Raw genomic sequence first — 13,416 nt, 5'->3', positions numbered from 1 at the left:
ATGTATTGGCATTCCCATTTAAAAAAATTATAATTTAATGTGCAATTCAGATCTGATCCAAATGAAACTTGGTGGGAAACATGAGGAACCAACCCAACATAACTGAGTCAATGTTCATAAAGATCAGTCATTTATTAGGTGAGATACGAATTTTTGAAACTGATCCAGAATCACTTTATTTATTCAGATCCCCTCCAAAATTTGGTTACAATTTTGTCAAAATCTGTTTAGTACTTTTGTCATAATCCTGCAAACAGGCAAACAAATAAATAAAAGCCAGTGAAACTATTACCTTGTTGGTGGAGGTAATAACCTTGAAAATAATTACCAGTTAGCCCGATTTATGGGCTTCATGATGAACAAGTAAATACATATTTTATTTTTTCCATTATAATCTTTAATCAAATCCACAAATTTCTTCTTTTTTTTTTTTTCTTCTTTCACATCGCACCATTTCAGCCGTGCACCTTTTAACCTCGTTGGTCTGCTTTCATAGGGTGCTTCAGAATGGTTTGGAGGTGGAGCGACTACGTCTAAGGAACTTCTTTCACTACTATCACTCTAAAAGAGGAATGTGGAATGCTCAGAACAAGAAAAGCCCAAAGGGATAAAGAGCAGCCCATGTTTGGGGGGAGGAATGGTCGAAGCTACCTGCAGAACTCCTGTGTGTGAGGCAGAGCCTGGGAGCTCAGTCACTGCCTGAACGCTGCCTTCACCAACACAGGGACGCCAACCATCTGTTGTGTAGTTGTTTCACTGAAGGATCAAAGGGCAAACCCAGCTCATCCCAGTTATCACTTTGCCTCACTGACTGAACTACTGCACAGAGGAATGGGAATTCTTTTTATTCTTCTTCCTTCTGTCTTTGTTGGTGCAATGTTTGAGAGCAGACTTGTAAAAGCAGCTGTTCTTACCGTGTGTGTGTGTGTGTGTGTGTGTGTGTGTGTGTGTGTGTGTGTGTGTGTGTGTGTGTGTGTGTGTGTGTGTGTGTGTGTGTGTGTGTGTGTGTGTGTGTGTGTGTGTGTGTGTGTGTGTGTGTGTGTGTGTGTGTGTGTGTGTGTGTGTGTGTACAATCAGGTGTGCACCGATAGGAGTGTGTGAGTAACCAGTCTTTTTCTAACAAGGAGACCTGAAGACAACCTAAGATCTTTTTTTTTTTTCTCACACACCAGAATCGTACAGAATGTGTGTCCAAATGTTGACCGTGCAGATCAAATTAGGCCCGGTCACTTTAAGAGAATAAAGTAAAAAACGACGACTCACTACCTGTTGGAGAATGACTCTGGTGCTGAACATCTCCTTATAACTACTAGAGCTGTTCTTCTCCTGCCTGCTGCGTTAAAACTTGTTTCCTTATTTTATCCATTCCGACGACACGTCTACTGAAAAAAACTATTATTTATTTTCAGATCAGCACACTGGCATTATTATCTATTGGTAAAGGAAAATGTTTCCCCTGAGGTTTACACTTCACGCTGATCCAGAAAGATGCACTTACATTCAGGGGTTCTCCTTTCTTTTTCTTTTCTTTTCTTCAAAATCACTGAACTTGTTGGCGTTTCAAATTCCAAAATCTTAAAGTTAATTTGGAAGAAATTAACTCCCATTAAAAACAAAACAAAACAAAAGAAAAGTGAGGAAATATGCAAATCGGATCCGATTCACACAAAACTTAACCCAACATAACTGGGTAAAATCCCATAAAGATTGGTCAGTTATGAACCGAGAATATTGAATTAAATGTTTTGTTTTTCCTTTGACTTTGATCTACTGTTGAGGTTTACACGTTACGCTGATCCAGAAAGATGCGCTAACATTCATGGGTCTCCTTTTTATTTTCTTCAAAAACACTGAACTTGTTGGCGTTTCAAACTCCAAAATCTTCAGTTTCCTTCAACTTCAACTGATTCATGGGTGCTTAAAATAATGAACATTTCAGAGTGACCATCATTTGTTTTAAGCCTTTGTAAAGTTGTCATATTTAAATGAAAGAGGAAATAGTGAGCTACTGCAGTATATAACGTAGACTACGGTTGTTACACACAAAGCGACGTGGTGTGGCTGTTTCACAAATGTGTGCCTTTATTAGGGTTTGACTGCAAGCAGTTCTTTTGTTTTTTAACCAATTAATATCTTTAGAGGACGGGAATAGATGCAAATATCCTATATATCAGTAGGAAGAAGTAATCTCACTGTAAATTCTGCTACACTTTAAAAAGGGAAACGTGGTTCTCTTTGTACGATAATAAATGTGTCATTTGATTTATGTTGTAATTGATAAAGCTGTCGCTAGGATGTTTAATGGTAAAGCGTAAAGTGGAATACAGGCGTTTAACACGTGGAGGGCGTGATGGAGGCTTAGTGGCAGCTGTGGTTCAGCCGGATCTCACCAAGCTTATTTTTGGCTGGATGTTTGGGCTACTATTAATGCTTCTGTTTATGCAACAAAATACTTTGATTGATAGTGAGTGGGTGAGTGGAAGACTTCAAGCTGGACATATTTATGGTTGAGAAGTAATGTGATCTGTTATTGACTCTATGATTGTCAAAAATGCCCACGATGAACCTTTTTTTTTTTTTTTGCCTCACAAAAAAAAAAAATGGTGGATACTACTGTACATCCTTTATTAAAAGACATGGGGTTATTTATAAAAGGACAGATTAAATATACAACTATATAAATGAAAAAACATATAAATTACAAATGGGAATACACATTCCAAGGTAATTTCTGTGAAATTGTTTTGTAGAGAAAAGGGTTTTAAGAATGTATTGTTATTTTATTTGGATTTGTTGGGTTTTTTTTGCAAATAAAGTTTTATGATTATGTCCTAATAATATCACTGTAATTGTTTTTCATCGTAATATTACATTTTTTTTTTTTTTTTTTAAAAAATCTAATTTTACTTGCACTTCTCGCTGTCACCACAAGATGTCACTACATCCGTTCTGACGTTATTTTTTTTATTTTATTTTATTTTTTAAATAAAAAACCTGAATGGATTAAGGACTGAAGCACAAATGTCGAGGCAGGGGGTGTTTTAGAGATTGTGTGTTCAAGTAAAAAATATGATAAAATAAAAAAAGCTATTTAAAACTATTACTCCTTGTTTAAGATGTATTCCCATGCCACATAACAGTTTTACCAACTTTTCAACAAACTCTGAAACCATAAATACTAAACTAGGACTATTTCTTTACCTCAAACTTGACCAAAAACGCACAAAATGACAAAAAATTTTTTTAAAAAGGACGAGAACACACAAAGAACAGCAAACAAACACTAAATGACAGAAAATACAAAAAAGGACAACAAGGATACACAAACGGCAAATAAACACAAAATTCCCCCCCAAAAAACAGAAAATTTTAGAAATTGCTTAATAAGACAACCAAAATATCTGGATTTTATCCAAAAAACACACAAAACGACAACAAAAATACACAAAATTACTTCCAAAACCCACAAATTGACAAATATAAAAAAATACATTACAAAGTACACAAAACAACAGCAAACATACACAAAATGACTCCAAAAACACACAAAACAACATTATGTATAAGAAAAATACACAAAATGAGTAGAAAATATAAAAATGTACAACATAAATACACACAATGACTTCCTTCAAAACAACAACATAAATATGCCAACTCTTTGTTATTTCCTGTATTAATGCTCCAATCAATAATTTTTCTAAATGCTGTCATGAATGTTGATAATGTGGCTCTCAGATCAGAACAGTCTGATTTTTGTGGCCCCTGAGGTGATAAAAGTGGCCCATCACTGTGGTACCTCATTAAAGCTTCACCTCCTGTGGTTCACATCATCACCAGTTTCTTCATTCTGGATGGTTTTCCTCCAACATAGTCACTGGTTGTTGTTTTTTTCTTTCCTTAAAGGAAAATAAACTAAATGTAAACTAAAAATGAACTTTCAACAAAGCTGACATGTTTTCAGACCTTGTTTAATCATTGGCAGACTTGTTGGTTCTCCTCGAGTGTCCCACTTTAGGTTTGGGAGGGGTGCTGGAAGTCACACACACACACAGATGATGAGGTAAGTGTCGTCCTCACCAATGCTTCATGAGGTCTATGAGGCAAGCGTTAACCCCCTGTGATCTCCTCTCCTCCCTGTAGAGTAACTCTGATTTAATGTACAAATCCAACTGGTTATTGGATACAAGTTCCCCAGACAGAGTGATTCATCAATCTGTGTGTGTGTGTGTGTGTGTGTGTGTGTGTGTGTGTGTGTGTGTGTGTGTGTGTGTGTGTGTGTGTGTGTGTGTGTGTGTGTGTGTGTGTGTGTGTGTGTGTGTGTGTGTGTGTGTGTGTGTGTGTGTGTGTGTGTGTGTGTGTGTGTGTGTGTGTGTGTGTGTGTGTGTGTGTGTGTGTGTGTGGCCAAATGAAGTATCTTCTTCCTTAAAAACATGCCCGTGTGTCCTTTGCACAATATTTTCAGACATACTGGTTTCTGCTCTAAACCCAGTGGTCTAGTTTCTCCCTATCCAATCTAGCTGTGTCAGCATAAAGTACCTGTGACTGTGTGCTATATTTCACCCAAAGCAGCTTTATTACTTAAGATGGAATCCAAAACAAGGCAAGGTGATAATCCCAAAGTCTGACATATTCTAAGAGGATTTTCCCAGATTTGATTGTGAAATCAAAAGCCGACTTCTTATGCATTACCTTGACTGAACTTATGAATGTGCATATAGGCTGCATTGAAAAAATAAACAGTATATTTAGTTATTTCACTCTCTCTGAAGGCGACTTCTGGCTTTTTGGCAACTGTAAAAAGCAATGAGAAACCTTTAAGCTTTGTATGAAAATAAGTAAATGCACAACATGACTTGAAAAACCCACAGAATGATATAAAAACACAGACAAAAGTAAAAAAATACACTAGTTTACTACCAGACAACAACAAAAACAACAAAAATAACTGGGAAATTATACAAAGCGACACTAAAAATACACATTAATTATCCAAAAAATTAGAAAATAAAAATACACACAACAGCAAAACATACACAAAATTACTCCAAAACACACACAAAAATACAGAATATGCATAACAAAACAACAAGCAGACTACAAGAATACACAAAAATAACACAAAAACACACAGAATGACAACAAAAGTACACAACATGACTCCAAAAACATACAAGTTGGAAGACAATTACAAAATAAACAACAAATAATTACACGTCACTCAAAAAACACACAAATTTAAAGAAGATTTTGCAAAACAATTCTAAAAACACACAAAATAACAACAAAATGACTCCAAAAAACAGACAAAACAACAACGAATACTTAAAAAATAAGAGAAATACTTGCAAAATTATTCTAAAAACACACATCACAACAAAATTACACAAAATGACAAAACAGGAAGAAAAATACACACAATCACTCCAAAGACACAAAATAACTCAAACAAAAACAGACTGCATTGCAACAAATTAAAACCCACAAAAATAGAAAAAAAAAAGAAACCCTTTGTTCTATACTTTTATCATTCTATATGCTGACATGAATGTGGATAATGTGGCCCTCTGATCAGACAGTCACATTTTTGTGGCCCCCACTGTGACGAGTGTTGCTCATCTCTGTCTTATATGATCACAGACTTTAGTGAATCAGGTGGTTGCACGAGGAGGCAATGAGCCAAATCCCCTCAGGAACATGAAACACCTGGAGTCTGGGTGATTGTTTGCAGGTAACAATCCAAAATACAGCCTTTATAGATCCATGGATACACACACACACACACACACACACACACACACACACACACACACACACACACACACACACACACACACACACACACACACACACACACACACAACTTGTAAACTTTGACTTTGACTGTTTTAATTTGAATATAAGGTTTGGAAAAGCAGTTCATTTGTTTTCAGATTGCACTGATATTAGTTTTCACAAAAAGCTGTATTCCTAAACCGTGGGTAGGGACACCTCTAATAACAGATATTGGTACTTTAGTTTTTCAAAGCACAGAAATTAACTTTTTTTTTTTTTTTTTGCTTACTTATAATGTCATTAGAACAACATTGTATTGTTATTATTTCCCTGTTCTTCTTAAAGTACACATTTTGTTCAATTTGTGCACTAAAGTTACAATCCGTGTTTCTGAAATGCAATATATTGGATTATGTATTACATTTATCTGTATTATACTTATACATTTGTATTATATTATCCTGGAGGCGGTCACTCCTATTTAATTAACAGTATGTAATTTAATTATGTATCTTTTATTTCTTTCTATTCTATGTTTTAGTGGTTTTTTGTTTTCATTCCAAATATTTCTGGAACATCTGTAAAAAAAAAAAATTTAAAAAAAAAAAAGCAATTTCCCCTTTGGATAAAAAAAAGTATATATGATTATCTGCACCATTTTCTTCAAATGAATTTTAGATTATGCAAAAAAGAAAACACAACAAGTATATCTATATATATATATATATATATATATATATATATATATATCTATATATATATATATATATATATATATATATATATATATATATATATATATATATATATATATATATATATATATATATTTAACTTGTTTTTATTCATACAGTCACACAGTAGAAAAACAAAAAAACAAAAGCACATTTTTTTCATTAATATTATGGAAAATGCCAATGGAAATGGAAAACAGATCTGGCAGAATATTAATAAACTTCTCGTGGAAATGATTGTGCTATACTATCATCGTTCCTACGCTCTGTTGAAGAGAAAGCCGCGTGTTTCCAAACACCAGAAAGATCCTACGACACTGAAGCAAACAGTCAAACTTTTAAATTAAAACCAATTTCTGAAGCAGATGTTGTAAAGATCCTAAATACCATGAAAAACTCCAAAGCTAAAGATTATTATGGTTTTGACGTTGATCTCTTTAAAACTCATAAAATGACCCTGGCATATCCAATTACCCATTCAATTCATTTGTCTGTTAAGCACTCCATTGTACCGTATACATAGAATGTGGCCACAGTTACCCCTATTTTTAAAGCAGGTGATAAAAGTAACATGAATAACTATAGTCAATTAGCATACTGCCAGTGTTTGCAAAGGTCCTCGAGAAATGGGTTGAAAAACAAAGGCTGAACATTTAATGTATGGCCAAAACTCCTTTGCATTCCATGCACATCACCACAATGTTTTCTGTTTGCAGGTTCTCTGTCGTAGCGAGATCGTGACCAAAACACGTCATTTCTCTCTCGTGATCACCACACACGTCTCGTGGCACACTCACTTCTTTTTATTCACACATTGATCAATCACATGATTGACATACGTCACTTCATTGAAAACAAACAGAAAATGGGAACACATCTCAACATTTTCCAAAAAAGTAGTTTGGATAAAAATAATTATGTATGAGCAGTTTTTTTTTTTAGATGTAGTTAATCATAGCATACACCTGTCAAAGTTGAAATTTTTTAATTGAATTTTTCTGAACAAGCCTTAAGATGGATGGCATCATATCTATCAAACAGAAAACAATGGAGTGAGATCCTCTTGTTTGGATTGTCCACTAGGGGTCCCCCAAGGATCCATCCTGGGGCCCATCTTATTTTCACTTTTCATTAATGATCTGCCAGATGTTTGCAGTGGTGTGGACATCCAACTATACGCCGACGATGCAGTGATCTATACAAGTGTAAAAACATCTGAGGAAGCAGCTCAAACTCTAACATCAACCCTAACTCACATTCAGAGTAATCAGGTCGTGTCTCCAGTTAAATACACAGAAAACTGTCTGTAGGTGTTTTTTGCTAAAAAGGCCTCCAATATTACCCACTCCAATGTGTAGTTCAAGGATTGCAATTAGTGAAGGAATTGAAATATTTAGGAGTGTTGTTAGAATCTACAAGAGTTATGTCTAAATTATAACAAGAATAATTAAATACAATGCGTCGAACTTTAGCCAAATAAGAAGGTCAATGACTGATCAAGCTGCTATGATGTTTTTGTACTGTATGATACTTTCCCATGTACAGTAAGCTACTGTATAACCAGCTGGTCTCTGACAGGCGTAACAATTCTAAAACCAATTGAGAGGCTTTATAAAAAAAAAAGCTTTGAAAATTCAAGACAAAAAAGCATCTACATGCCACGATTGAAATATTCTTTCAAAGTATAATCTACTGAGCTTTGAAAGTTTCATAAAATTGAAAAATGTCAGTCTTATTTATAAGAGCTTACATGGGTTGGCCGCACCGCCTCTTAATAACTACATTAAATACAGAACATCTGCCTTGAGGACCACTAGCGCCATAAGCAGGGGTGACTGTCAGGTTCCTGTGAGAAAAAACTACCTTTGGTCAAAACGTCCTGTCCTACACAGGCAGCGTCCAGTGTAACAGTTTACCTACCACAGCTTTAACACTTTTAAAAGTCATTTAAAGGAGTGGCTCAGATCAACCCAGACTTGTGACCACAATTGATTTAAACTAATATTTTTACAATGCACCCTAGGGCCATGTGCAATGCACTATGGCATTTTAAGTGATTTTCTTTTTCTTTTTAAAAAAAAGGCAACTTGGGGTTATTTTCAATGCACAGCAACACTTTAAATAAGTTATTTCATTAGATAGAAAATATTGAAACTCAATAATGTTAATTTATAATAACTTAAATCCATATTTTATAAATATATACAATTAATTCCATTCATGTAATGATGATTGATCTCAGATGTTTGTATTTTATTTGATTTTTTCTGGATCATGCACTCCTTTAACTGAGTATGTGGAAGTGAACTGCTTTTCTTTCCCCTACAGCATCCTGTCCATTCCCTTAATAGTGCAGTTGTTCTGATCCGTGTTTTATTTAAATGTAAAGATACTGTATTTTATGATCCCCGATGTCCCTTGTCCTGTATGGAATCCCTTTGTTTATCGTTTTGTGTCTCGCCTTGTTTTATTGTTAAGCCTGTCTAGGGGCAACATATGGAAATTATGGCTATAATCTTACATATTTACATTTGTTGAATGTTCATTGATATGTACTGTCCCTACAAGAAAAAAGAAAAAAAAAAAGAAAAAGAAAAAAAGATTGGCAGGCGCAAAAGTGTCCAGTGCTCTGATTGGTTCCTGATTCTGTGGAAGTCCCGCCCCCTCCCACATCTGTGTCACAGGCTACTCGTGAAGCTCCAGCGCGTGAGAAGAAGAAGAAGAAGAAGAAGAAGAAGAAGGACTTTTCCACGGAGAACTGTTCGTGGACAACGGAGACTTCAACTCTCATGAACGGACACATTGGACTGGTTTTAGTGAATGGACGTGAGTTTCTAAACACTCACAGTGTGAGGCTGTGTGTAGCTGTCAGTGTGAGGCTGTGTGTGGACGCGCTGAACGTGAAGTTTAAATCCCGGAGCTGAGACTCGGATGGGACTGTCCCATCTCTGAAACACGCGCAGCTTTGCTTCGTGTTTATTTCACCACAGAAGTGTGTTTATATTGTGCAGTGTGTGCGTTTCTCTGTGCTGATTTAAACTTTTGTTAACAACAACACCCCAAACATGCCTGGAAAGTGTCGCGCTGCGTAAAACCAGTTGATCCTGCTCTACAGGGAGTAATAAGCCTTATTGACCTCCGGGTAAACCGTGGAAACGCTTTGCAGCTCCATCATACTCTCTGTGGGACAATAATGGCTGGTTTGAGCAAAGCTAATGTGAAAACTCTGGAGGACCTGACCCTGGACTCTGGCTATGGAGCAGGAGACTCCTGTAAGTCTCTGAGCCTGTCCTCCTCCAAGTCCAACTCCCAGGCCTTCACAACAACGGCCCCTCACCGGGGGAACTGGTGGTACTACTCAGGCTCCATGAACAGCAGGAACAACAGCTGGGACACCGTCAACACTGTCCTCCCTGAAGACCCAGAGGACATCTTCTCCAAGTGTCCGCGTCTCCCGGAGCTGGAGGAGTTCCCCTGGACTGAGGAGGAAGTGGCCAAAGTTTTGCGTAAAGTGTGTGAAAGTGTGAAATGTGGAGCCGCTGCTGTGTTCAGCCCCGAGGCCGTGCGTCGTCTGTGCGTGCTGCTCCGCAGGGCTCTGATCCGCATCTCCAGAGAGGCGCAGCGCCTCAGCGTCATGCACTGCCGGTGCACGCGCTTTGAGGTGCAGAGTGCCATGAGGCTGGTGCTGAGCTGGGCCCTGGCCGACCACTGCGTCTCCGCCACGGTCAGAGCCATCTCCATGTACAGCATGAGCGCCGGAGCGCTGCTGAGGAAGGGCAAGTCCGCCCGCTGCGGCCTCTCCTTCTCCGTGGGCCGCTTCTTCCGCTGGATGGTGGACACGCGCATCTCCGTGCGCATCCACGAGTACGCGGCGATATGCTTAACGTCGTGCATCGAAGCCCTGGTGGAGGAGATAGGAGCGAGGGTGCTGATGGCCGAGAAGGGTCCTCCAGGGCCCGATCCTGGGTCAGGGGTCACACAGGTGACCGCAGAGGCTGTGGATGGAGTGGTGAACAATGACGCAGAGCTGTGGGGAGTCCTGCAACACTATGAGCACCTGATCTGTGGGAAGAACGCCAATGGTAAGAACGTTTCCATCTAATTATGACAAACCCAGTGTCAAACTCAAGGCCCAGGGGCCAAATCTGGCCCTTTAGTGCATTGCATCTCAACCTTTTCAGTCCGTGACCCCCAAAATAAAAGTGGTGAAATGGGATCTGAAACACCACAGAAACTGATGAAAAGTTGCAAATTAGAGTGGCCAAAAACTGACAGAAATATTGGGAAAAAAATGGGTTCAAAGTGTCAAAATTGAAACAATTAGTTTAAAATGGCAAATAAAAGCATTAGATATGGTGACAATAGATCAAAGTGACATTAATGGGTCAACATATGCAACATTAAGTGTTAAAAGTGGTATAAAGGGTTTATAAGTGCCAAAAATATGTCTTGATATAATGTAAAAAATGTGCAGAAAAAGGCATTTGAATCTGATGCATGAAGTGGCAGAAATGGGAGTAATGTAGCAAAAATCTATTAAAAGGAGCAAAAATATGGCAAGAAAAAGTGATGAAAATAGGTTGAGAACCCCAGCTTGAGAGCATCCAATTCAGCTCCCATAGGGGAAAGTAAGAATCATTGAGTAAACAGTCACAAAATCAAAGAACTTTAAAGTGAAGGTTGTGCAGGGGTTGATATCTGTCTCTTATAGCTTGGATATTTGATGCCTTACATACTTTATATTTTATTTCAATGTGGAAGAGCAAACTAGGGCACAGTAATGTTGAATTACTAATTTTCGCGCCTAAAATCTGTGACACTTGAGATCAAACTGTTCGTATTTGGCCCTGAGGCCTGAACTAAAACGAGTTTGACACCCTGCACTAAAGGATAACACAACATCCATTAGACAACATGTGTCAAACCTAAGGCCCAGGAGCCAAATCTGGCTCTTTGGAGCATCCAGTTTAACCCTCGAGAGAGTAAAAATGACTCAGAAAACATGAATAATTGTGTACTAGTTCAGAAATATCTATCTCAGTCCCTCCAAATACACAAATTTGATGAAACTCCACAACATTTGCCTGTGCTTTGCGTTTTCTCATGCTTATATTACATGATGGAGGTCCTTTCTTTTCAGTTAATTGCTAAAATAAGTCAGTTTTTCCCAAATCCTATACTGTGCTTCAATTTTCTCACATTTTTCTAAATTAAATGCAAATTAGCAGGGATGTAACAATTAATCGTAAGGCAGTTAAAAATCGAGTCATAGGTATCACGGTTGATGTTGATTTTCTGAAAATTGTATCGCAGTACTTTTTTTAACCAGCAGAGAAGTGTAGGCGGCGGGCGGAGTCTGCTAATACTTTCTCTCTGGCCGCCTTCTACTTTTAAACATGTTCATAAATGATTCCTTACCCCTTTAGCACCGAAAGAATATCTGTAGTATTACGTGAATATCTGTAAAAGTCACGTTTTTCTAATAGCTCTGTCTGCTAGCATATCATCTCTTCTTCACTGCATGAATATCTGCATCCCAACCGACCACTGGGTTACCAGCGCCCTCTGCTGGTCTAAACAAATATTTGACGTAAATACAGTAAAATGACTGTTTTTTTTTTTTTTTTTAAGTCCAATTGTTAAGGCACAAAATACATTTTCAGTTGCACTTTTAAAAAGAAAAAGAACTATTATGTAGCTTTGCATTGTTTATTATAGAACCAGAATTTAAATTAATAGGCTTCTTCTTCATTTGTATTATTCCTTTATTTATTTAATTCAATATTTATTTTTAGTTAAATTGCATTGTTTTGAATAGTTTATCAAGGGATTCTTTTGACAATGAAAACTAAAATCAAAATAGTACAGTATTTTAAAGGAATATTTTTCAATCATCATTTGTCCACAGTCCCATTTTGTAAAGTAAATCGTGAGAGAATCGTATCGTGAACGCAGTATCGTGAATCGAATCGTATCAGGAGTTGAGTGGATCGTTACATTCCTACAAATTAGTCATAAAATCTTGAAAATTTTAGTGAAGATCCTGCAGGGACTGATGATATCTCTCACTCATTGATTGGATATTGTCAGTGCCTTACATACTGTATTTATCATTTATAAGAGGAAGTGCAAACGAGGGAACATTAAGGTTAAAAATGCTTGTTTTCCCGTCTAAAATCTGCAGCCTAATTCAGATTAAGGCGCTCCGTATTGGGCTGCTGAACTAAAATGAGTTGTAAATAGACCAGCATTTACCACATTCAGCTCGTAAAAGAAGAAGAAAAAGGAAAAGTCACTGAAACACATAACAGACATGTCAAGATCTATGAACCACTCCCTCTGGGGAAGTCATCCAGCCTACTCTATATGCATTGCACATATTTTGTTGTATAGTGATGTAGGCTTGTGAAACTTGCTCCTCCACACTCATTTTTTTGTATCCGTTTTGAGTGCTGGTGACAACTTTCCACTCCCTCACAGTCCACCACGTGTATGGAAAAGGTGAAGTGTGGGTTCCTGCAGGATACAATAGCTGCTCTTTGTGCTTGAGCCTCTGACAGATGTGTCGATTATTGGACAGGACAGAAAAGGAAAAAAAATAGCAGTGCATGTGCATCTGATATGAACAAAGAATACATTTTTTGCCTGACAAGTTTTGCATGAAGATATTTGTGATGTGGTGTTTTAATTAGGGCTGTCACATTAATGCGTTAATTGTGATTAATTAATTACAGGAAAGAATAGGGCACCAAAAAAATGAATCGCATTAATCACTTCTGTTTTCTTGCACCGCAAACAGCGCAGAACTTTTTTCCATTGCACGCGTTCTCTGTGTCACGTACTGAGTTTACCTCCGTACTGACATTAAAACCCTAACCTAATCCTAACCCTACCCCTAACATAATCC

At 37.4% G+C, this 13,416-nt stretch overlaps 2 protein-coding genes across 3 annotated transcripts in view; both read left to right on the top strand.

Annotated features, from left to right (window-relative positions):
• The window catches only part of b4galnt4a (beta-1,4-N-acetyl-galactosaminyl transferase 4a), a 186,656-nt gene extending 183,816 nt beyond the window's left edge, over nt 1-2,840 (top strand). For both annotated transcript variants that reach the window (XM_028450362.1, XM_028450363.1), the window contains exon 20: nt 497-2,840. In XM_028450362.1, coding sequence (XP_028306163.1) covers nt 497-611 — 115 coding nt within the window. In that variant the 3' untranslated portion in view covers nt 612-2,840. The remainder of the gene's footprint in view (nt 1-496) is intronic.
• A 6,339-nt stretch (nt 2,841-9,179) lies between these two features.
• abtb2b (ankyrin repeat and BTB (POZ) domain containing 2b) overlaps nt 9,180-13,416 on the top strand; it is a 67,350-nt gene continuing 63,113 nt past the window's right edge. Inside the window, exon 1 of the mRNA XM_028449757.1 lies at nt 9,180-10,591. Coding sequence (XP_028305558.1) covers nt 9,703-10,591 — 889 coding nt within the window. The 5' untranslated portion in view covers nt 9,180-9,702. The remainder of the gene's footprint in view (nt 10,592-13,416) is intronic.

Source organism: Gouania willdenowi, chromosome 6 (genome assembly GCF_900634775.1).
Source record: "Gouania willdenowi chromosome 6, fGouWil2.1, whole genome shotgun sequence".
NCBI lineage: Eukaryota > Metazoa > Chordata > Actinopteri > Blenniiformes > Gobiesocidae > Gouania > Gouania willdenowi.
Note: the sequence above shows the minus strand (reverse complement) of the source record. Positions and strands in the feature narration are given on the sequence as shown.